Source organism: Oryctolagus cuniculus, chromosome 5 (genome assembly GCF_964237555.1).
Source record: "Oryctolagus cuniculus chromosome 5, mOryCun1.1, whole genome shotgun sequence".
NCBI lineage: Eukaryota > Metazoa > Chordata > Mammalia > Lagomorpha > Leporidae > Oryctolagus > Oryctolagus cuniculus.
Genome location: NC_091436.1, coordinates 137,745,756 through 137,771,828, shown reverse-complemented (window position 1 = coordinate 137,771,828; position 26,073 = coordinate 137,745,756). Strand labels below are relative to the sequence as shown.

The window sequence follows — 26,073 nt, the reverse complement described above, 5'->3', positions numbered from 1 at the left end:
AACAGGAAGATGTTGTTTGTATTAATAAACCTGAGAAGGAGGGGTAATAGAGACATCCTGATTTAGATAGAATTGTTTTATTTGTTGTTATAAAGATGAGACAGTTCTCTTTGATTTTCTAAGTGGTAACACAGTACTTTATTGAGAATAGAACTGAAAGAATTGAAAGTTTAAATAAGTGGATTATTTTAAAGGCTGATGGATAAATCCAAGGAAATGTAGATGGCTGGAAAAAGCATGGAAAATAGTGTTGGCATCCAGGTTGTGAAAGGTACAAAAAGTATATAAGGTACCAGTGTGTTCACTTGTTTGAATTTTTATAACATGTTAAGCTGCTAGTATGAGCAACCCCATATTTAGGGTCTTGCTAAGATGATGTCACAGAAGGATAAGAAGGGCAGGGCTTTCATTTACTAGTAGGGGAATACTTGAAGTTATTATGCATTCATATTTTAAGTAGGAAAGGGTGGTAATTGAAGTCAGGAGAGACTGACAGACCAGGAAAAATGAGTCTGATGAAACTGAAGACTGGATGAGTAGAAAGAGCTCTGTTTGCAGGTCAGTACATTAAGCCTCCTATTTCACCTGAATATTCAACTGAAGGTGTCTGCCGCCATGCTGAAAAGGAGTGTGCATGAGGGAGGATTAGATGTCATCATAAGAAACACAAAGAATATACAAATGGCTTAAAGATATAAGGTTTATTTTCCAAAGAAAAGATATCTGGTGTTAAACAAGAGTAGTAACAATAAGTTGTCAGAAATTTAAACTAATTATGTCTTTTATGTTATCCATGTCTTATTACATTCTCAAAAATATTCATCAAGTTACATCCTTAATGTCATATCTATTAAACAGAAACAGTAAATAACAAAGACATATAATTTCCCTTTAGTACAAGTCTCATAAGTCAGACTACATAATTCAGCATGTGTTATACCAGCCATCATCTAGTCACATGCAGCAAAGAAGACTAGGAAATCTAATGTTTAAACTGGACTATCATAGGTCAGGAAGTCAATTATTAAGGTTGAGGAAAATTAGTAGTAAGGACCAATCAGAAATCTGTGCCCCACAGCTTCATTTTGACAATGAACCAGTAAAGAGAAAGAAAAATGCAATTTCACAATAGTTAGCTGGAATGGCAATCAACATTGGGACTCAAAGTCATTATTTTGTGAAATGGGGTGCACTTCTGAATTACAGCATTACTCTACTCTCCTTCAGTGGACAATGGTCAAGGTGCCTGAGTCAGAGTTCCAAAGCCTGAAAAAAGGTCTTAAGGACCCTTGGAACAAAATCCAGGTAAAGGTGTAAATATGGGATCCATCTGTCATATTATAGAATGACACGTCTCCATCTTCATAATCCAGGAATATCCCCACCCTACAGGGGGACTCCCTCAGAGTAAGATGAGTTTCTGGGGAAGTGAGAGCCCAGTACTCCCCCTCATAAAGCCTGATGGCCAGAAACCATTTTGTGGGGATATTGTTACTCTCCCCTTCCTTGTTACATTGTCCCTACAGATTCCTAGATCACAGGAAACTGTGTCCCCAACATCTACTTCCCAGTAGTATCTCCCAGAGGTGATATTCAGCTGACCCAGCCCACAGGGAAGGGAATCAAATCTCTGTGGGCAGTCAGGGAGATCTTGCCTCTCTTCATGCCAGGTTACACGTCTCTGTTCAGACAGTAAGAGGGCAGGATGGGCAGTGTCTTCATCCAGGGTCATGTGTACTACAAAGACAAGAGGACTATCATCTCTCTAGGGAAGATCCCAATATTCCTGGAACAGAGAAGCTATTTTTTAATTAATTAATTATTTTTAAAATTTATTTGACAGGTAGAGTTATAGACAGTGAGAGAGAGAGAGACAGAGAGAAAGGTCTTCCTTCCATTGGTTCACTCCCCAACTGGCCAGTAGGGCTGGCACTGCGTTGATCCAAAGCCAGGAGCCAGATACCTCCTCCGGTCTCCTACATGGATGCAGGTGCCCAAGCAATCGGGACATCTTCCACTGCCTTCCTGGGCCACAGCAGAGAGCTGGACTGGAGGAGGAGCAACCTGGACTAGAACCTGCGCCCATATGGGATGCAGGTTAATCCTCAGGTGGAGGATTAACAAAGTGAGCCAGGGTGCTGACCCCAGAGAAATGATTTTGTGAGAGCTTCTCTGGACCTAGGTGATTCTGCTAACTTCTGTCCATTTTGTGTGAGACCACACACAAAGAACATGGTCCCTTCTACACCATCATAGACTCACCAGCCTGGAACTCTTCTTTCCTCCAATCTGCAAGAAATATATCAACATGAGAACCACCATCTGAGAAAGACATTTGCCTGGCCACTCGAGTATCAATTTATGAGTATCATTCAGAATATCAATTTATGATTAGTTAAATATAAGAGCAAATAAAGAAAATTCTCCTTTATGTCCTTGTCTTTCATTTTATAGACTCCCAAATTATGTTTGACTTGAAGACCTGACCCATGCCAATGCTTTCATCCTTCAAAAATTCTACAAGATAACAGTCTTTCATCTATTTAGATGTTGGAGAGGAAATAGGGAATATGGTGAACTTGACTCAACAACTTACATTTTGCTTTGTTTCTTTAAGTTTTAATACATAATTACCATTCTACCTTCCCTCAAAATATAAGGTGATACACAGATTTACAAAGATTAAAATTTTAAAAAAACAAAGATTAAAATTTAATGTTTCAATATCATATGTTAAAATTCTAAGTATATTTGAACAATAAAGTGATGGAGGGTTGAGGAGAGAAACAGAGAGAATGAGAGCTCTTTCATCTACTGCAATGAGTAAGAATGGGCTAGCCTAAAGCCAGGAGCCCAGAACTCCATTCAAGTCTCCATGCGGTCGTAGAGAACCAAGTACTTGGACCATCATCTGCTCCCTTCCCAGGTGCATTAGTAGGAAGCGGGATTGGAAGCAGAGGAACTTGAACTCATCAGCACTGCAGTATCAGATACAGGTGTCCTGATCAGTAGCTTAACTTCTATGTCAAAATACTCATCCCAATGTGTTAAAATGTTGTAGTATTATGTCATTTTTATGGGAGATAGGCTTTGGATTTCGTTTCCTTCATGATGTTTTGTACATTGAAGATGTCCATGTATAATATCTTCAGTAATAGGTCATTATTGGAAACCGTGTCACTTACCAGGATATAATGCTGCTTTCCTCCAGTCTGCAAGAGAAGAAAATAGGAAATCCTTTATTTTTTTCTTCTGTGTCTTCTCTCATTATGCTTCAAATATCATCCTGCATTTTTCACATTTCCTTCTCTACATCTTCTGTGCTTTTTCTTACTTCTATCCTTGTATTCCAAATTTCAAAGACATGAAGGGAGGAGAGAACTTCCACTTTGACCATGGCCCTGACTAAATATTATCAGAGTCAGTGAACTCAGGGGGCTTCCATAGCCTTGGCAGCTCAGGAGAAGAGCCTAGAGTGATTACTGTTGCCATAAACAGGAGTGTCAATTTGTTAAGTCAACAACAGGAGTCACTGTGCACTTACTCCTCATGTAGGATCTTTGTCCTTAGTGTGCTGTACATTGAGATTCAATGCTATAACTAGTACTCAAACAGTATTTTTCACTTTATGTTTCTGTGTGGGAGCAAACTGCTGAAATCTTTACTTAATATATGCTAAACTGATCTTCTGTATATAAAGAGAAACGAAAATGAATCTTGATGTGAATGGAAGGGGAGAGGGAGTGGGAAAGGGGAGGGTTGTGGGTGGGAGGGACGTTATGAGGGGGGGGAAGCCATTGTAATCCTAAGCTGTACTTTGGAAATTTATATTCATTAAATAAATGTTTGAAACCAAAAAAATAAAAAATAAAATAAAATAAAATAAAATAAATAAAAAAACAAATAAAAAATACAAAAGACCAGTGAAATGAAAAGTTGTTTTCATGAAAATATAAACAAAATTGGTAAACCTTTGGCCCAACTAACCAAAAAAGAAAAGGGAGAAGGCCCAAGTTAAAATCAGATATGAAAAAAAGAGATGTTACAACAGATACCACAGAAATAGAGTCGTCAGGGATTACTACAAATAGCTATGTGCCAACAAATTGGAAAATATAGAAGAAATAGAAAGAAATAGATTTCTAGACACATACAATTTACCACACTGACACATCAAGACATAGAAAACCTGAATAGACCAATAACCAAAATGAAGATGTAATTAGTATTAAAGACCCAACAATAACAACAACAAAAGCCCAGTACAGATGGCTTTACTGCTGAATTCAAGCAAACTTTTAAAGAACTAATCCCAATTCTTCTTAAACTATTCAAGACAGTTGAAAAGGAGGGAATTCTCCCAAACTCCTTCTATGAGGCCGATATCACCTTAATTCCAAAACCAGAAAAAGATGCAACAAAGAAAAATAGACAAGTATCCCCAATGAGAATAGATGCAAATATCCTTAACAAAACACTAACTATATAAATAAATAAACATAAAAATTCACTAAAAACCAATTTACATCCTGGAAGAGACAGCCTGCTACCTGTTCTTAGAGCCTTTGTATTTTTGAGAGTTCTTCTGACTTAAGTTGACACATAAATTTAACTATCACAGATATCCCTCTTTTTGTAAGGAAAACCTATTAGGTCACATTCCTACCATCTTCTCTAAGTGGGGTGGGTATTTGCAGAATGTTGGCACATAATGACTGCTTGAATGCATATTGTTTCTTGAAAGAATAAAGTTAAATTATATATAAAGTTATTATATATAAATTATATATAAAGAATAAAGTTAAAATTATATATAAAAACATTTTATATCTGTTGGTGTTTAGAATGCTTGAAATGTGTCACACTAAATTTAAAATATTAAATGGGAAGTCTCCTATTTTTAAAAGGAACTTTTGTGTGCATTTAATTATTCAACTCTGTAGTACATGTATTTTTTTATTTATAAACATTTGATTAATATATATGTTTTCGTGACTAATCATTAAAAAGGCATTTGTGGAAAGAGTATGTACTTTAGAGACCTAGATTTAAATCCTGACATGGCTGTTTTCCAATTTCAGGAAAATATCTGAGTGACTTTCCTGATCTGTAAAGAAGGAGATAGTAACAACTAGCAGGCAAGAGAGGGAGCTACTGCTTCTGAAAGTACACAGTGTGTAGCAGGTGCTTAATACTTACTGTTCCTCAAAACTAAGGTATTTAGAAGATGACAGCAAGTAGATGAAATTTTGTTCTTAAATAGTCTTATTTTCTATTAATAAATACTCAGGTGGCCTTTACTTACAACTAAAAAAGAGTTTTCTTTCTTTTATTTTTAATTTTTTTTACTTATATTTTTAGGTTGTCAATATTCTTTTTTATTTATCTAGCTTTAAAAACACTTAACAGGCCGGTGCCGTGGTTCACTAGGCTGATCCTCCGCCTGCAGCACTGGCACCCCGGTTTCTAGTCCTGGTTGGGGCACCAGTTCTGTCCCGGTTGCTTCTCTTCCAGTCCAGCTCTCTGCTGTGGCCTGGGAAGGCAGTGGAGGATGGCCCAAGTGCTTGGGCCCTGCACCTGCGTGGGAGAACAGGAGGAAGCACCAGACCCCTGGCTTCAGATTGGCGCAGCGCACTGGCCGTAGCGGCCATTTGGGGGGTGAACCAGCGGAAGGAAGACCTTTCTCTCTCTCTCTCTCACTGTCTAACTCTGTCAGTCAAAAATAAATAAATAAATAAATAAATAAAATAAATAAATAAATAAATAAATAAAACACTTAACAGCCATGTAAAGATTGTATATAAGTGATGTTCTCACACTGTATCAACTTCTTACTATTGCTATAACAAAAAAGTTTTTAATTCTCAGCAAAGAATTAATAAAACTCAGAAATCAATCTTTCTTTCATTATATTTTGCTGGAATCATGAGGATTTTTAGCAGCAATCCTTCTGAAAGTAGTTATTTAAAATACTGACAGATAATAGAGACATTTAAGTAACCTTTGAAGAAGAATTCTCTAATTTGGGATAAAAATAGCCAGGCCAGAAAATAAAATAGAAGCAATGTGAAATATCAGAGTTGAAGATAGATAAGGAACTTACCCATAGGAGAAAGTGCTAAAAACAAAACCCAAAAGAAAGATCAGTAGGGATTCTTTAACTTATGGAGAACTTACTTTCCCATGATATATTTTCTAAGTCAATGCAGAAACAGGACCTCTAGAGAGTATAAAACTTTCTGCTTCGTCATCAGGAGTACTGCTCACCAAAACTCTATATCCCCTTCCACAGAGACTGTTATATTTGGGATGTCATTTAGCTGGTGCCATTGAATCCTTGGGTAACTAATATCAGTCCCAACAAATCCAAACCATATAGTTTTGTTCTTTCGTAAGTCAGTTTGTTATCCACTATCATGATCAGTTTGGAAAATGTATATTGTTCGTCAGTTATCAATATCATCATTTGTCTGTACGTCTATTTTATATCTATTTTAGGAGATTTTTTTTAATCAACAATCATTATCTGCCAGAGTATAGCACAGAGAAAATAGGCTCTGTTGTGATAGACTAAATGGAAATACATGCAATCAATAATTTTGGTAATAGATAATTAGACTCCAATACAAGGCTATCAAATTTTCTTGCAAAAGTAAAATAGGTAAGAATAAATAAAATTGAAAATCAAGGGAACCACTGACTTAAGGAACAACGCCTACTCTGAGGTAGAAGACCTTGTCATGTAAGCAATATGGGAACAAAACCCATAGGTTCTAGATCAGAGATTGGTAAGAAAGCAAATGATATGAACTTACTGATTTTTCCAGAACTGTCCACTGAAGGAAGCAAAGATGAACGCATTAGTAGATATTGGGGTTCCCCTCCTTTCAATTCCCAAGCCTCTACTTTGGATGGACTAGCCATTAACAACTAAATTCTGTTTATTTAAAAGTGAGAAGCCTTCATTTCCCTTCCCTATTTCTTGACTATTTGGTTTGTTTTAGTTTGGAAAGAACTTGTGATAAGAAAATTAAATGAACTTTACTTTTCATTAATCCTTATCAGTTTTGCCCATGGTTTTAAGACTACAGTTTGCAAAATATAGATGCATTATGGTCTTGTTTTGAAGATACATGCTAGCACTATTTACTAATGATGTTTGTTGTGAAGTATTTATGGTACTGAAATAAAGATATATCTCTCAGGATGATTTCCTTGATATATTTAGTACAAAAAGCACAAATAATAGGAAAACATGAAATTGTGAGAGAGACAATACGATAACCAGAGATGAAAATGTAGTTATGTAAACTCTATGGCAGGGGTTGGTAAATTATAGCCTATGGGACAAATCTAGTTTGCTGCCTGTTTTAGCTTTTTGAGGTAAGAATGGATTTTACATTTCTAAATGGTTGAAAACAGCAGTCATAATACTTAGTGACACACTGAAATTACATAAATTCAAATTTCAAGAAGTCTACAAAGAGTGTTTTATTGGGACAAAAACATGCTTATTCTTGTATGTATTGCCAATGATTGCTTTTGTACTACAACAGATTTAAGTACTTGTGACAGAGACTTTATGGCTTGTAAAATCTAAAATATTTATTATCTAGCCTTTATAGAAAATGTTTGTCCTCCTCTTCCCCTCCCTCCAGCCCTTAGAGGAAACTAAAGTACTAGAAACAGGTAAAAACCTTAGAGAGTGTGCATTGTGGCACAGTGGGTTAAGCCGCTGCATAGGATGCCTGCAACTCATATCAGAATGCTGATTCTTAACACTGGGCTCCTCTGCTTCTGATACAGCTTCCTACTAACGCACTGAAGATGGTAGCAGAAGATGGCCTAAGTACTTGGTGTTTTTTTTTTTTTTTTTCCACTTTTGCAGGAAACTTGGATGGAGTGCCTGGTTTCTGATTTTGTTCTGGGGCCAGTCCTGGCTATTGTGTAAATTTGGAGACTTAATCAATAGACAGAAGATCTCAATCTCTCTCCCTTTCTCTTTCTCTGTCCACTTTTAAAATAAATAAATCTTAAAAAATAAAAAAGAAACATACCAGTGGGTATGTGAGCTATTCCTGAAAAATCAAAACAAGAAGATAGGTTAATTGTAGAATTTTTAAATAAGAAATACAATTTTTCTCCCCACTCTCATTTCTCTAATTCTTCTAGATACCACCAAGACCTCTAGTAGGAAATGAACTGTGGTGGCATAACAATCTACTAGTGTGTTACAAGAATTTTGTACTTTTACCTGCCTTTGTAAGGCTCCTTGTGTTCCAAGTTACTGTCATCTCTCTGATTGCTCTCTCTGCTTTCACCTTTGCCTCCTAGACTGTTCTCAATAGAGCAACCAGAAGGAGCCTTTTAAACTGTCAGACCCCTGTGCTAGGAGCTACCAAATGCTCCCTAAGTTGCTTGAGCCAAAGCTGGTCATTGCGTCTCTTGCAAGAAGGGCTTAGAAAACCTATTTCCTCATAGCTGTGTGGTAGATTCTCTTTGTGTCTTTTCCATTCTTCTCCAGTTATACAGGCTTTATTGTTTTTCCCAACGTCTTTCTACCCAGTTTGGTTTACTTGTGGTCTCCTTTGGTTGAAATATTTCCTCTTAGATATCTGCATGGCTAATTCTTTCATGTCTTTCATGTTCCATCTAGTAGTTCTATCAAATGCTGAGTATGGGTATTAAATTTATTAACTATAATTGTGAATGTTTATGTTTACTGTTTTCAGCTCTATAAGATTTTTTCTTATGTATTTTAAGCACTTTTATGTGCATGCATATTTAAGATTTCTGTCTTCTTGATGCATTGATGTATATTGTTATCTTTGTCATTAGTAATTTTCTTTGCACTGAGCCCTATTTTATATTATATTGATACTGATACCTTTGCTGCTGTTTTAAAAAATAATGTTGTCTCAGCTTATATATCATATTTGTTATTGTTAGTATGTTATTGTAATAATTAAAGGAAAAAAGACAGGATGGGGATTGGATTCAGGGAGGGAGGAAGGAAAAGAGGTAGGGAACTACAGTTTTCTTAGAATTTTATCTATGAAATATGTTAAGACTATTCTTTTTATGCTAAAAAAACTATCTTGAGGGGATTGAAGTACAATTAAAGTTGTCTATATAAAAATATTTGAGGTAAGTTCTTATAGATAGCATTTAGTTGGGTCATGCTTTTTATTGATCTGTTAGTATAAGTTTATTAATTGGTATTTTTAGACCTACTTTTTTTTCTTAAATGAAAACATATATTTATGAAATTTGCACCAATATCATGAAAGGCAAGTCTCAATTCAGTTCTTTCAAGGAGGGGAAGTCAGAAAAGGCTTTTATTTTTCAGCATGGGTGGTCCAAGATTAAATATGATAAATTTTATGAAGGAGGACAAACACAAGCCTTTCCCTTTTATTGTCAACTCTGTTTTTTAATTTGAGAGTAGAGAGAATGAGAGAGGGACCCCTCCTTCCCACACAGAGGAGAGAAAAAGAGAGAAATTCTACCTTCTGCTTCATTCCCAAATGCATACAAAGGCCAGGGCTGGGCCGGACCAGTGCTGGGAGCCAGAAATGCAATTTAGGTCTCCCACATGGATGGCAGGAGCCCTGTTATTTGAACCATCACTGCTGCATCCCAGAGTCTGCGTTGGTGGAAAGCTGGAGTCAGGAGCCAGAGCTGGGACTGCAGTTTGCAGGAATCTTTACCACTAGGCTAAATACCTAATCACTTAACACTACTTTTGACAACTCTATTCCTTTCTTTTTCTATTCTTTGGATTATGTCCCTCTTTATACTCTCACTTGATACATCTTTAATTTTGTTATTTCTGCCTTTTATTTTGTTTTGTGACCCTATAGTTTCAGAATGGAATATGAAATTCTTAAGTGTATTCTTTCCCGTGGTCTTTCCTGTGATCTGACTCCAATATCTTTTGCTCGCATGATTTCCCTTTGTTTTTCTTTTCTAATGTAATTCTCTAGCAAGAAGAACATTTTTTAGTCCTTTCCATGTGATTTATTTTATTTCTGTGAATGTTGACTAAGAAACTCCAAACCAAATGAAACAAAAAACCAAAACAATAATAATGGTAATGGCAACAACAACAAACTTAAAAATAAAACTATTTTTAACTTATAGGAATATTAGAAAATACAGAAGAAAAGAGATGGAAAACAATTTGACTCTCAGGGTTCAGGGTTTTCATATGTCAAAGTGTCAGCAGGGGTTTGTGCTGTGGCATAGCTGGTAAAGCCACTACCTGTGATGCCAACACCCCATATCCACACTGGTTCCCATCCCAGCTGCTTCACTTTTAATCCATCTTCCTCCCTGCTAATGGCCTGGAAAAAGCAGAAGATGACCCAGGTGCTTGGACTCCTGCCACTCACATGGAAGACATGAAAGAAGCTCCTGGCTCCTGGCTTCTACCTGGCCCAATCCTCACCATGAAAGAAGCTCCTGGCTCCTGGCTTCTACCTGGCCCAATCCTCACCATTGTTTTTAGTAGTGATTTCTGCTTTATGTCAATTTATAATTAAGTTATTATTCATTGTTCCAATAATGTAGAAGAAGGAAAATGATAAATTGTTTGCTTGGAAGTAATTAGAAATTATGCTGAATAGAGATAATACAAACTAAAAAATAAATTACAAAGTCACATAGTTGCTGTTTTAGCTGGAATTTGTACTTTGATCCATCTGATTTCTTTCTCAACTACCATTATCTATTACCTTTGCATTATATAACCCATTAGCATCATGCAAGCAGTTTTATTATATATTTAGAATTCTTCCCTAAAACTTATCTCTAGAAATGAAATTATGAGCTTAAACAAAAATTTGCTTTCTAAAAGAATCAGGTTAATTTAAATGGGATCAGTAATATATGAATATGTAAATTTCACCAGAACAAGGCCAGCACTTATTATGTTTGTAAATACTACCTCAGGTTCTTAATATTTTATACTTTATTCCTTATTTCATTATTATTTTATGTGACTCCTTGGATATATTGTAGTTTCTAAATTCGTCAGTACTTAAAAGGATACTACAAAATTAGAGGTGGTAGGGGATCAGAAGTATGTATGAGAATACTTCAGGAAAAATTTTTTAAGACACTAGAACTAAGAAATACATGATTAATGACTTACCGATAGGTATTGGTGTAACTGGTAGGACAATATGAAACAAAAATACATTAGCAGAATTTTTGGGTTAAGAATATAGTTTCTTTCCTTGTTATTTCCAAGGGATTAACAAAGAGATTTTTGGAAGACTCTAAACCTCCCCCGGACAGATATGTATAATAGAAAAAGAGGGATTAACCTTAATGCTTTTGTGGTAAAGGAATAGTCCTAGTCTGGTTTGAGTGGCTCTATATAGTATATTTCAATTTTGCAAAGACAAAAGGCAACTAATACATACATGCTTAGATCATTTTTTTTTTTTTTTCTATCTGGTCCGGTTAAGGAGAGTTTAAGTACTATATAGAACTTTTATACAATTGCCAATTTAAATGCTAATTGCACTTATTCTCTTTCCTATTTTATCTCTGTTCCTTCTTGGTATCTCCACATTTGTTATATCTCATTCTGTGTAGCTTTCCTTCTTGTAGCAAGGAAAATTTTCATTTGTTATTAAAAGCTGTTTAAATTTTTTAAAGAAGACAAAATGCTTCCTTTTTAGTCTCTTAGTCAAATGATTATTTTTTAATGAGTAATTAATAACCCAGCAAATTGCTGAGTGATGGTGGGGAGGGAATTTAAAAATACAAGCATTAAATGGGATTTGGGTCAGAATTAAGAAAATTTTTCTCCATGTTTTGGGGCATCAACTGTACCACATTAATGAAAAAAAAGTAACTTACTGATAGGTATTGCTGCATGTGCTAAAATTCAAATACAAAGTATTAGGGTGAGTTGACACAACAGTATTGACAACAATAATAGAATTTTTGCTGATTTTTTTTTAGTGTGCAAAGTCTTGTTTGTTTTTAGATAGGCAATTTATCTAGAAAAAACTAACATTTATTTTTCCATTAATCTTTATTAGCAGTTCTTTTAATAGTGCAATGAAATTCTGGTAATTGGAGGAAGGCATGAAGAAATATAAATGCCAACATTTCTTTTAAAATGGAAACAATGGGGCTGGCGCTGTGGCGCAGTGGGTTAAGGCCTGGCCTCCCATATGGGCGCAGGTTCTGATCCAGCTCTCTGTTGTGGCCTGGGATAACAGCGGAGGATGGCTCAGGTGCTTGGGCCCTTGTGCCCACATGGGAGACGCTGAGGAAGCTCCTGGCTCCTGGCTTCGGATTGGAGCAGCTCCGGCTGTTGCGGCCATCTGGGGAGTGAACCAGCGGATGGAAGACCTCTCTCTCTGTCTCTGCCTCTCTGTAGCTCTTTCAAATAAAAAAAAAAAAAATCTTTAAAAAAATGGAAACAACTACATTTAAGGGAAATCCCATAGTAAATGTATAATGTACATGACAAACAGAAAGAGGTCTCCTTACAATTGCAGATATCAATAATGTTAAGTTTTCAGAACATGAAAATCTCCAGTGTTTCAGAACACCGATAATCTTCAGTGAATGAGGACAGAAATATACTCTTATGTGCTACTTAAACATTATCTGTCAAATGTAAGAATTCCATTTCCAGAAATGGGAGAGAGGAACACTTTTTCTTCCTGTTCTCTTCAATCTCTCTTGATGTGAAACGTATCAGGAATATTTAAATTTATATATAAACTCTGGGAAAGCAGTATCTTTTCCTGTCTTGATTCTTGCTATATCCTACTCTTTGGCATAGAGTAGGCTTTTGTTACATTTTAAATGAGTAAAATATGAATTAGTTTAATTTTGCCAATTCAATTACATTTCTTTCATCTGTTTTATTTTTCTGCCAAAATCATTTATATAGTATAAAATAACATAACTTCTCATGTGACAATTTTTTAAAATTTTTGTATAGGAGGAATAATTTCAAATGTTCTGTAGCAGTGAAATGACTATAGTTAACAACAATGTTTTATATATTTTATAAAGAACTAGAAGAGAAGAATTTGTAGGTTTCAATACAAAGAGATTATATTTAAGGATATGGAAATGCTAATTATCCTGATTTTATTATTATACATTATGTAAGTGTATTGAATTATTATACTGTATCCTGTAAAACATGTACAGTTATGTGTCAGTTAAATAATCTGATTTAAAATATGTTCAAAAGTATCTCTAATTTCAGGTCACCTTTTGCTAGCTCATTATTTGACTTGCCATCAGTGGATCTTTTATTTTTTAAGATATTCATCGGTAACTTTAGAGGAAACTATTCAATATAAAACAAAAGAGATTGAAAAGCTTGAATGTTAAGGTCTTAAATGTTTGGAGAACTGTATGATCAGAATAAGAGCCAACCCCAGAACTGATATAAACAAAGTAAACTTACTTGGCTCTTGTTTTAGTGTGAAAAAGAAATCAAATAAATGAGAGGTTTCTTGAATGTGAAGACATTATTCTCAAACTCTTTCTGCTGAAATTTTAAAAACAAAACTTTGAGAGACTACCAAACTTTCTAGAATCAATCAGGGGCCAACATTATGGCATAATAGGTATGGCTGCCACCTGTGATGCTGGCATCCCATATGGGCTCCAATTCGTGTCCACCTGCTCCATCTTCGATCTAGCTTCCTGCTAATGGCCTGGGAAAAGCAGTGGCAGACGGCTCAAGTATATGGTCCCCTGCCAGCTTTGTGGGGTGACCTAAAATGACTGTTGTGGCTATCTGGGCAGTGAACCAAAGGATGGAAGATCTCTTTTTCTGTCTTCTCTTGTCTCTGGCTCTATCTCTCTGTAATTCTGACTTCAAATAAACAAATAAATAAATGAATAACTTTTTTAAAAAATCAAATATAGTGGGAAGATAAATATCTTCAGATTATTCTATTAAAACCCCTCTTAATTTGGGTATCTTTTTGGAAAGAAAGATTAGGAGTGGAATTATTGATAGAGGCTATTTTCTTCTGATTTCTTTTTGTTAATTCAAACTTTCCTAAAGCATTTTATACCACCAAGAGTTTATTACCTTCTTCTTATGCTGTCCTTTCCTTTTACTTCTTTGGAATGATTGTGTTGATTCATCATCATCATTATACTACAATTCTTTTTTTGTTAATAATTGTGTTTTTAGGCTAAGTATAGAAATACTTTTCTTTTTGATCCATTAGCATAAATATATTATGGCTGGGTGACCATTTGGATGAATGTAGGCACTGTTTGACTTTAAAGTCAGTTAGGTAGACTTGGCGCTTAGATGTGTGATCATGGGCAAGTTACCGAGTCCAACAATTTTCTTCTTTATATAATGGGAATAGAAATATTTATCATAAGTACATATAGACACTCATACATACTTACACACACACACACACACACACACACACACACGTAAAGCCTTGAGTACAGTGCCAGGCACATTATTAGTACCAGATAAACATTATCACAGCATCACATCAAGTAATCAGGTATCAGTTTCAATTGGAGTCTCCAAATAGACATCGATAGTTGAAAATGGAATAAGTACGTAGAAATAGTAATAGGGAAAACAAACTAAAAGGTGATTAATGCTGAAAAAAGTTAGCAAATAGAATCAGAAATACAAATCTTAAGTCACAACAGGGTACAAATCAGCCTCTAAATAGATTTCATAAGAAATAAATGTAATAATAAGATTGAAAGGAGACTTACTTGTAGGCTGCCCAGGTCTTGCTTCAATAAAAACAAACAAACAAATTAGTGTGGTTGTGTGATGAAACAAATTTCACTTATGTCACTTGTGCCTTATACTGAATAATAGTAGAAACAGGGAGATTAAAGAGAGACCCCTTTGTTTTGGGAATGTTATTCAAGGATGGGTCCACAGCTAGTGATGGAGCACCCTTTTCAATGTACCAATGCCATCTCACTAGTCCCAGTGATCAATTTCTGTTCAGAATTGTCGCTCCCCCTCTTCGTGGAGGAGCAACACTGAACCCTGCGCTGTTCTTTTGTCTGCTCGGCCCTCCCCGGGTTTGCTGCTGGTTCTTCCCGGGTTGGCTACCGACCCTTCCACCTCCGTGGAAGGGCAGTTCCTCCTGGCCACATTCCCCACTTCCGCAGGGGAGCGGCACACCGCCAGCCAGCTCTCTCGGGGGCTGCACAGGTGTTCCCCTTAGATGTTCCCCTTAGATGTTCCTGGTGCATGCCGTCTCTCTCCTCCTTTATAGTCCTCCTCCGCCAATCCTAACTCAGCTGCCCACACGCTGAGTACGCTGCTCTCCTCCAATCAGGAGCAAGTCCTACAGTTTATTGGCTGAACTGGAGGCAGCTGTGTAGAAGCTGTTTTCTTCTCTCCCAGCGCCATATTGTGGGAGAGCAGATGCATAGAATAAGTCTTAATTCCAGTAACTTAGTCTAGTCAGGGTTGCTCCCCACAACAATTGATCGTAATGATAGGACTAAGAACCAAAGGGATCACATAAACAAGAATAGTGTCTGCAAATACTAGCTGATAGAATCAAAAAGGGAGAGAATGATCCAACATGGGAAGTGAGATACACAGCAGACCCATAGAATGGCAAATGTCCTAACAGCACTCTGGCCTCATAATCAGCCCTTAAGGCATGCGGATCCGGCTGAAATGCCCATGAGAGTATTTCAGGCATGGAAAGCCAAGACACTCTGGGGGGAAAAAAAAAACCTAAATGAAAGATCTCCGTGAGTGAGATCCCAGTGGAAAGAATGGGTTATCAAAGAAGGCGGTACCTTTCTCTGAAGGGAGGAGAGAACTTCCACTTTGACCACAGCCTTGTCTAAAAATGATCAGAGTCAGTGAACTCAGGTGGCTTCCATAGCCTTGGCAGCTCATGACAAGAGCCTAGGGTGATTACTGATGCCATAAGCAAGAGTGTCAATTTGTTAAGTTAACAACAGGAGTCACTGTGCACTTACTCCTCATGTAGGATCTTTGTCCTTAGTGTGCTGTACATTGAGATCTAATGCTATAACTAGTACTCAAACAGTATTTTTCACTTTATGTTTCTGTGTGGGAGCAAACTGTTGAAATCTTTACTTAATGTATGCTAAACTGATCTTCTGTATATAAAGAGAATTGAAAATGAATCTTGATGTGAATGGAAGGGGAGAGGGAGTGGATAAGGGGAGGGTTGTGGGTGGGAGGGACATTATGGGGGGGAAGCCATTGTAATCCATATTCTGTACTTTGGAAATTTATATTCATTAAATAAAAGTTAAAAAAAAGAAATTGAGAAATGTGTCATGCCCTAGCCTATTGAGATACTTTTGTAGCCTTCCCTTCCTTCCTCATTTTCCTCTTACAGTCCCTACTCGCTTTCTCTCTCTCTCTCTCTCTCTCTCTCTCTCTCACACACACACACACACACACAGAGAGAGAGAGAGAGAGAGAGAGAAACAGAAAGAGAGAGACAGAGAATTAGATACCTTTATTTTTTTAAGGTGAAAAAATTTCATGTATTTCATATATACAAATTTAAAGGCATAATGATACTTCCCACACTCCCATCCTCCTTCTTTCTTCTATTCTTTTTTTCTATTAATTTTTACAATTACATACTTTCAATGTATTTTATAACCTAAAGCTTAACCCTACACCAAATATAGAATTCAGCAAATAGTAAGTAGGAAAACCACTATTCCTCAATAATATAAACAATACTCAAATCTCAGAATGTCTATTTCACTCATATACATTAATGTTTTGTACTCTGTATTTTTTAAAATTTTAAGTTATACAACTTTAATATATTTCATATATACAGATTTGGGAACATAGTGGCACTTCCCTGCTGCCCCAAACCTCCCTCCCTCCCGTGCTCCAATGCTTCCTCCCACTCCCTCTCAGATTCCCACTCTTGATTTTCAGTATACTTAACGATCATATAGTTAACCCTATTCTAAGTAAAGGAGTTCAGCAATAGTATGAAGAGAAAAACAAAATAAAGCAAACACTGTTTCTCAACGGAAGAGACAAGGGCTATAAAAAAAAATAAGTTCTCAAAATGTCTGTTTCACGCCAATACATTACATTTCAGGTACTCTATTAGTTACCTCAGATCAGGGAAAATATATGATATCTGTCTTTTTTAGGCTTGCTTATTTCACTGAGTATAATAGTTTCGAGTTGTGGCCATCTTGTTACAAAAGACAGGATTTCATTTTTTTTTTACAGCTTATATATACCATAATATTTTTTTCCAGTCATCAGTTGATGGACATCTTGATTGATTCCATATCTTAGCTATTGTGAATTGTACTGCAGTGAACACAGAAGTACAAATAACTCTCATATGCTGATGTCTTTGGGTTTGGGTAAATTCCCAGGAGCGGGATGGCAGGGTCATATGGTAGGTCTATATTCAGATTTCTGAGGTATCTCCATACTGACTTCCACAGTGGCCGTGCCAGTTTATATTCCCACCAACAGTGGTTTAGGGTACCTTTTTCTCCACATCCTCACCAACATTTGTCATTTGCTGATTTCTATATGAGGGCCATTCTAACTGGAGAAAGGTGAAACCTCATTGTGGTTTTGATTTGCATTTCCCTAATGGCTAGTGATCTTGAACATTTTTTCATGTGTCTGTTGGTCATTTGAATTTCTTTGAGATATTCTTGTTCAAGACCTTTGCTCATTCCTTAACTGGATTGTTTGTTTTATTGTTAAATTTCTTGAGCTATTTATAGATTCTGGATGTTTTAACCCTTTATCAAAGTTGTGTAGTTTGTGAATGATTTCTCCCATTCTGTCAGTCACCTCTTTATTTTGCTGAATGTTTCTTTTGTAGTGCAGAAGCTTCTCAGATTGATGTAATCCCATTTGTCAATTTTGGCTTTGATTTCATGGCCTATGCTTCTGGGATCTTTTTTGAGATTTTTTTCCAAGACGGCATATGCGATTCTGTTGCAGAGTTTTCCCAATGTTCTCTAATATTTGATGGTGTCAGGTGATGAATTTAGGTCTTTGATTCATTTTTTAAGATTTATTTATTTACTTGAAAGTCAGTTACAGAGGTGAGACAGAGACAAAGAGAGAAAGAGGTCTTCCATCCACTGGTTCACTCACTGCCCAAGTGGCTGCAACAGCTGGAGTGGGCTGATCTGAAGCCAGGAGCCAGGTGTTTCTTCTGGGTTTCTCATGCAGGTGCAGGGACCTACTCAGGCCATTCTATACTGGTTTCCCAGGCTATTGGTAGGGAGCTGGATTGGAAGTGGAGCAGCTGGGACTCGAACCAGCACCCATATGGGATGCTGGCACCCCAGGCTACAGTTTACCTGCTGTGCCACAGCACCAGCCTGCTTTGATTCATTTTGAGTGGATTTTTGTGTACAGTTTAAAGTAGGGGTATAGTTTCATAGTTTTATGCGTGGAGATCAAGTTTTCCCTGCACTGTTTGTTAAAGGGACTGTTCTTGCTCCAGGGATTGATTTTAACTCCTATATCAAAGGTAAGAGGATTGTAGATGCATGGGTTGATTTCTGGAGTTTCTATTCTGTTACATTCATCTACAAGACTGTTTTTGTGCCAGTACCAGACTGTTTTGATTATAACTGCCATTTAGTATGTCTTTAAATTAGATATTGTGATGCTTCTGGCTTTGATTTTGGTTCATAAGAGGTCTCTTGTGTTTCTGTATGAATTTTAGCATCTTTTTTTTGATGTGCAAAGAATGTCTTTTTCTAGTTTCGGAATTAAAGACTATTGGTTTCTTAGTGTTAATTTTATAGCCCACAAGTGTACAAAACTCTCTTACAAATCCAATGGTCCCCAGTGAAATATTTTGATTCCTCTCTATATAGGATCACATAATCTGCAAACAGGGATAATTTGACTTCCTCTTTTCCAATTTGTATCCCTTTGCTTTCTTTTTCTTGCCCATTGGCTCTCGCTAAAACTTCCAGGATCATATTGAATAGAAGTGGTGATAGCTGTCACCCTTGTCTGGTTCTGGATCTTAATTGGAAATGCTTCCAAGTTTTCCCCATTCAGTATGATGCTGGCTGTGGATTTGTCATATATTGTGTTGATTGTGTTGAGGAATGTTCCTTCTATAATAAGTTTTTTTAAGGTTTTCATTATTAGGTGATGTATTTTATCAAATGCTTTCTCTGCACATATTGAGATAGTCATATTTTTTTATTCTTCAGTTTGTTAAGGCGATGCATCACATTTATTGATTTGCACCCACTTGGTATGGGTGAATAATTCCTATGTGTTGTTGGATTCGATTAGCTAGCATTTTATTGAGCATTTTTGCATCGATGTTCCTCAAGAATATTTGTCTAGAATCCTCTTTCTCTGTTGTATCTTTTTCTGATTTTGAATTAAGGTGATTTTGAACTAACTCCTCATAGAGGAGTTTGGGAGGATTCTCTCCATTTCAATTGTTTTGAATAGTTTGAGAAGTATATCTCTGCCATCCTCAACCATTGCTCACCTTTGATATACACAAGTTGTCACTTCTCTGAGAGCAAGTACTGTATTCTCTTTATCAGGCCCACACTTTGCATGGGCTCCGTGAGAACAAGCACTTAATAAATATTTGATGAATGAAGTAAAATTTTCTCCCTTATGTGCCTAGCTTCAGGATATCTTCCTACTTGATCTCTGTTTTCAGTCACCTTTAATCAGAAGAGTTTGTGATTTACCAGTGAAACCTGTATTAGGGCATAAGACAACAGCCAGTGGGGAAGGCGCCACGGGTCACTAGGCTAATCCTCTGCCTGTGGCGCTGGCATCCCAGGGTTCTAGTCCCGGTCGGGGTGCTGGATTCTGTCCCGGTTGCTCCTCTTCCGGTCCGGCTCTCTGCTGTGGCCCAGGAAGGCAGTGGAGGATGGCCCAAGGCTTTCCATTACATTTTTTATTTGATCTTTTGAATACTTCAATATTTAATTTTTATTTCTCTTTAAAATCTCAATTTCATGGGAAAATATTCCTTTAAGTCATGTATGGATTTCTTTTTTTTTTTAAAGATTCATTTATTTGAAAGGAAGAGCTACAGAGAAGCAGAGGTGGGGAGGGAAGGAGGGAGGGAGAGAGAGAGAGAGAGATCTTCCATCTGCTGGTTCACTCCCCAAATGGCCGCAATAGCCAGAGCTGGCCCATTTGGAGCCAGGAGCCAGGAGCCAGGAGCTTCTTCTGGGTCTCCCATGCAGGTACAGGGCCCAAGAATTTGGGTCATCTTCTACTGCTTTCCCAAGTCATAGCAGAGAGCTATATTGGAAATAGATCTCCTGGGTCTCAAATCAATGCCCATATGGGATGCCAGCACTGCAGACTGTTGCTTACCTGCTATGCTACAGCACCAACCCGTGGATTTCTTTAATTCATGGATTTGCTTCTGATTACTTCTTTTTTGAACTTTTATTTAATACATATAAATTTCCAAAGTACAACTTTTGAATTATAGCAGCTTTTCCCCCCATAACTTCCCTCCCACCCTCATCCATCCCATCTCCCACACCCTCTCCCATCCCATTCGTCAAGATTCATTTTCAGTTATCTTTAAGTAATCCTATGATCGATTCTTTTGAATTCAGTTTCTGGCATTTCTTCAATCTCTTTATTTTCACATTCTAGTATTAAAGTATTGTGTTCCTTTGAAAGCATCATGTTGTCATCCTTATTCTTGTTTCTTCAGTTGCTGCATTCATTTTTTGGTATTTCTGGAGACACTTTTTTTTTTCCCCCTGTGATGGCTTTTAACTGTAGATTAATGGAGTATCTGCTCTTTCAGTGAGTATCTTTTATAATTTTTTTATTTAATAAATATAAATTTCCAAAGTACAGCTTTTGAATTGTTGCAGCTCCCCCCCATAACCTCCCTCCCACCCGCAAACATCCAATCTCCCACTCCCTCTCTCATCCCATTCTTCATCAATATTCATTTTCAATTATCTTTATATATAGAAGATCAACTTAGTATATACTAAGCAAAGATTTCAACAGACTGCACCCACACAGACACACAAAATATAGAGTACTGTTTGAGTAGTAGTTTTACCATTAATTCTCATAGTACAACACATTAAGGACAGAGATCCTACATGGGGAGTAGGTGTACAGTGACACCCGTTGTTGATTCAACAATTGACACTCTTGTTGACACTCTAATTTATGACGTCAGTAATCATCTGAGGCTCTTGTCATGAGCTGCCAAGGCTATGGAAGCCTCTTGAGTTCACCAACCCCCATCTTATTTAGACAAGGCCATATCAAACTGGAAGTTCCTTCCTCCCATCAGAGAACAGGGTACCTCCTTCTCCAATGGCTTATTCTTTCCACTGGAATCTCATTCACTGAGATCTTTCATTCAGTTCATTTTTTTTTTTTTTTTTTGCCACAGTGTCTTGGCTTTCCATGCCTGCGAAACTCTTGGGCCTTTTAGCCAGATCCAAATGCCTTAAGGGTTGATTTTGAGGCTGGAGTGCTGTTTAGGAGTGCTGTCCCTGTTCCAGGCATTGATTTTAGCTCCTTTGTCGTATATGATTTGGTTATAGACGTTTGGATTGATCTCTGGTGTTTCTATTCTGTTCCATTGGTCTATCCATCTGTCCTTGTACCAGTACCAGGCTGTTTTTATTATAACTGCCCAGTAGTATGTCTTGAAGTCTGCAATTGTGATGCCTCTGGTTTTGTTTTTATTGTAAAAGATTGCTTTAGCTATTCATGCTCTCCTGTTTCTCCATATGAATTTAAGCTTCATTCTTTGTAGGTCTGTGAAGAATGTCTTTGGTATTTTGATTGCTATCACATTGAACCTTTGGGATTGGCTTATTTCACTCAGCATAATATTTTCCAAATCCCTAACAGGGATCACTTTTCAGTTACCTATAAATTGCTTTCAGGAGAATGGACATTTTGATGATATTGATTCTTCCAATCCATGAACATGGCAGATTTTTCCATATTTTTGTCTCTTCTATTTCTTTCTATAATGTTTTGTAATTTTCATCATAGAGATCTTTTTTTAACTTTTATTTAATGAATATAAATTTCCAAAGTACAGAATATGGATTACAATGGCTTCCCCCCCATAATGTCCCTCCCACCCACAACCCTCCCCTTATCCACTCCCTCTCCCCTTCCATTCACATCAAGATTCATTTTCAATTCTCTTTATATACAGAAGATCAGTTTAGCATACATTAAGTAAAGATTTCAACAGTTTGCTCCCACACAGAAACATAAAGTGAAAAATACTGTTTGAGTACTAGTTATAGCATTAGATCTCAATGTACAGCACACTAAGGACAAAGATCCTACATGAGGAGTAAGTGCACAGTGACTCCTGTTGTTAACTTAACAAATTGACACTCTTGTTTATGGCATCAGTAATCACCCTAGGCTCTGCCATGAGCTGCCAAGGCTATGGAAGCCACCTGAGTTCACTGACTCTGATCATTTTTAGACAAGGCTGTGGTCAAAGTGGAAGTTCTCTCCTCCCTTCAGAGAGAGGTACCGCCTTCTTTGATAACCCATTCTTTCCACTGGGATCTCACTCGTGGAGATCTTTCATTTAGGTTTTTCTTTCCCCCAGAGTGTCTTGGCTTTCCATGCCTGAAATACTCTCATGGGCATTTCAGCCGGATCCGCATGCCTTAAGGGCTGATTATGAGGCCAGAGTGCTGTTAGGACATTTGCCATTCTATGGGTCTGCTGTGTATCTCACTTCCCATGTTGGATCATTCTCTCCCTTTTTGATTCTATCAGCTAGTATTTGCAGACACTATTCTTGTTTATGTGATCCCTTTGGTTCTTAGTCCTATGATTACGATCAATTATAAACAGAAATTGATCACTGGGACTAGTGAGATGGCATTGGTACATGCCACCTCGATGGGATTGAATTCGAATCCCCTGGTATGTTTCTAACTCTACTGTTTGAGGTAAGTCAGCTTGAGCATGTCCCGAATTGCACATCTCTTCTCTCTCTTATTCCCACTCTTATATTTAACAGCGATCGCTTTTCAGTTAAGTTTCAGCACTTAAGAGGAATTGTGTATTGATTGCAGTATTCAACCAAAAGTATTAAGTAGAACAAACAAAAAAAATACTAAGAGGGATAACATATTAAGCTGCTCATCAACAGTCAGGGTGAGGGCTGATCAAGTCACCATTTCTCATAGTGTTCATTTCACTTTAACAGGTTTCCTTTTTGGTGCTCAGTTAGTTGTCCCCTATCAAGGAGAACAAGTGGTATTTGTCCCTTTGGGATTGGCTTATTTCACTCAACATAATGTTTTCCAAATTCCTAACAGGGATAACTTTTCAGTTAAAATTTAAACACCTAAGAATAATTGTGTGTTAATTACAGAGTTCAACCAATGGTACTAGAACAAAAAAAATACTAAAATAGATAAAGTATTACATTGTACATCAACCGTCAGGACAAGAGCTGATCAAGTCACTGTTTCTCATAGTGTCCATTTCACTTCAACAAGTTTCCCCTTTGGTGCTCAGTTCGTTGTCGCCAATCAGGGAGAACATATGATATTTGTCCCTTCGGGACTGGCTGAATTCACTCAGCATGATGTTTTCCAAATTCCTCCATCTTGTTGCAAATGACTGGGTTTCGTTGTTTTTGACTGCTGGATATTATTCTATAGAGTACATGTCCCATAATTTCTTTATCCAGTCTACTGTTGGTGGGCATTTGGGTTGGTTCCAGGTCCTAGCTATTGTGAATTGAGCTGCAATAAACATTAATGTGCAGACAGCTTGTTTGTTTGCCAATTTCATTTCCTTTGGGTAAATTCCAAGGAGTGGGATGGCTGGGTTGTATGGTAGGGTTATATTCAGGTTTCTGAGGAATCTCCAGACTGACTTCCATAGTGGCTTCACCAGTTTGCATTCCCACCAACAGTGGGTTAGTGTCCCTTTTTCCCCACATCCTCTCTAGCATCTATTGTTGGTAGATTTCTGAATGTGAGCCATTCTAACTGGGGTGAGGTGGAACCTCATTGTGGTTTTGATTTGCATTTCCCTGATTGCTAGTGATCTTGAACATTTTTTCACGTGTCTGTTGGCCATTTGGCTTTCCTCTTTTGAAAAATGTCTATTGAGGTCCTTGGCCCATCTCTTAAGTGGGTTGTTTGGAGATTGAACAACATGCTCCTGAATGAACAATGGGTCATAAAAATTTAAAGAGAAATCAAAAATTTTCTGGAAGTAAATGAAGATAACAGCACAGCATACCAAAACTTATGGGACGCAGCAAAAGCAGTGTTAAGAGGAAAGTTTATATCAATAGGTGCCCACATCAAGAAGTTGGAAAGGCACCAAATAGATGAGCTTTCAACACATCTCAAGGATCTAGAAAAACTGCAGCAAACCAGACCCTGATGTTGTAGGAAAAGAGAAATAATTAAAATCAGAGAAGAAATCAACAGGATTGAATCAAGAAAAACATTACAAAAAATCAGCCAAACGAGGAGCTGGTTTTTTGAAAAAATAAACAAAAAAGAGACCCCATTGGCCCAACTAACTAAAAAAAGAAAAGACCCAAATCAATAAAATCAGAGATGAAAAAGGAAATGTAACAACAGACACCACAGAAATAAAAAGAATCATCAGAAATTACTACAAGGACCTGTATGCCAGCAAACAGGGAAACCTATCAGAAATGGATAGATTCCTGGACACACTCAACCTACCTAAATTGAACCAGGAAGACATCGAAAACCTAAACAGACCCATAACTGAGACAGAAATTGAAACAGTAATAAAGGCTCTCCCAACAAAGAAAAGCCCAGGACCAGATGGATTCACTGCTGAATTCTACCAGACATTTAAAGAAGAACTAACTCCAATTCTTCTCAAACTATTCAGAACAATGGAAAAAGAGTGAATCCTCCCAAATTCTTTCTATGAAGCCAGCATCACCTTAATTCCTAAGCCGAAAAAAGATGCAGCACTAAAAGAGAATTACAGACCAATATCCCAGATGAACATAGATGCAAAAATCCTCAATAAAATTCTTGCCAATAGAATACAACAACACATCAGAAAGATCATCCACAATGTGATTCACCACATTAACAGACTGCAGAAGAAAAACCATATGATTCTCTCAATAGACACCAAGAAAGCATTTGATAAAATACAACACCCGTTCATGATGAAAACTCTAAGCAAACTGGGTTTGGAAGGAACATTCCTCAATACAATCAAAGCAATCTTTGAAAAACCCACAGCCAACATCCTATTGAATGGGGAAAAGCTGGAAGCATTTCCACTGAGATCTGGTACCAGACAGGGATGCCCACTCTCACCACTGCTATTCAATATAGTTCTGGAGGTTCTAGCCAGAGCTATTAGGCAAGAAAAAGAAATTCAAGGGATACAAATTGGGAAGGAAGAACTCAAACTATCCCTCTTTGCAGATGATATGATTCTTTATTTAGGGGACCCAAAGAACTCTACTAAGAGACTATTGGAACTCACAGAAGAGTTTGGCAAAGTAGCAGGGTATAAAATCAATGCACAAAAATCAACAGCCTTTGTATACACAGACAATGCCATGGCTGAGAAAGAACTTCTAAGATCAATCCCATTCACAATAGCTACAAAAACAATCAAATACCTTGGAATAAACTTAACCAAGGACGTTAAAGATCTCTATGATGAAAATTACAAAACCTTAAAGAAAGAAATAGAAGAGGATACCAAGAAATGGAAAAATCTTGCATGCTCATTGATTGGAAGAATCAATATCATCAAAATGTCCATTCTCCCAAAAGCAATTTATAGATTCAATGCAATACCAATCAAGATACTGAAGACCTTTGTCTCAGATCTAGAAAAAATGATGCTGAAATTTATATGGAGACACAGGAGACCTCGAATAGCTAAAGCAATCTTGTACAACAAAAACGAAGCTGGAGGCATCACAATACCAGATTTCAGGACATACTACAGGGCAGTTGTAATCAAAACAGCATGGTACTGGTACAGAAACAGATGGATAGACCAATGGAACAGAATAGAAACACCAG

The 26,073-nt window shown here is 37.1% G+C and overlaps 1 protein-coding gene across 37 annotated transcripts in view; it reads right to left on the bottom strand.

Annotated features, from left to right (window-relative positions):
- The window catches only part of LOC100350450 (testis-expressed basic protein 1), a 114,559-nt gene that overhangs the window by 27,378 nt on the left and 61,108 nt on the right, over nucleotides 1-26,073 (bottom strand). For 8 of the 37 annotated variants that reach the window (XM_070074782.1, XM_070074781.1, XM_070074776.1 and 5 more), the window contains 8 exons: nucleotides 14,749-14,769; nucleotides 11,872-11,892; nucleotides 11,156-11,173; nucleotides 8,058-8,078; nucleotides 6,816-6,836; nucleotides 3,186-3,212; nucleotides 2,263-2,289; nucleotides 109-618 (listed from right to left, as the gene is read on the bottom strand). In XM_070074782.1, the coding sequence (XP_069930883.1) occupies nucleotides 560-618; nucleotides 2,263-2,289; nucleotides 3,186-3,212; nucleotides 6,816-6,836; nucleotides 8,058-8,078; nucleotides 11,156-11,173; nucleotides 11,872-11,892; nucleotides 14,749-14,769 (215 nt within the window). In that variant the 3' untranslated portion in view covers nucleotides 109-559. Of the gene's footprint in view, nucleotides 1-106; nucleotides 619-2,262; nucleotides 2,290-3,185; nucleotides 3,213-5,810; nucleotides 6,119-6,815; nucleotides 6,837-8,057; nucleotides 8,079-11,155; nucleotides 11,174-11,871; nucleotides 11,893-11,926; nucleotides 12,403-14,748; nucleotides 14,770-26,073 lie in introns of those variants that run through there. The other 29 variants (XM_070074762.1, XM_070074773.1, XM_070074758.1 and 26 more) reach the window with 15 other exon arrangements.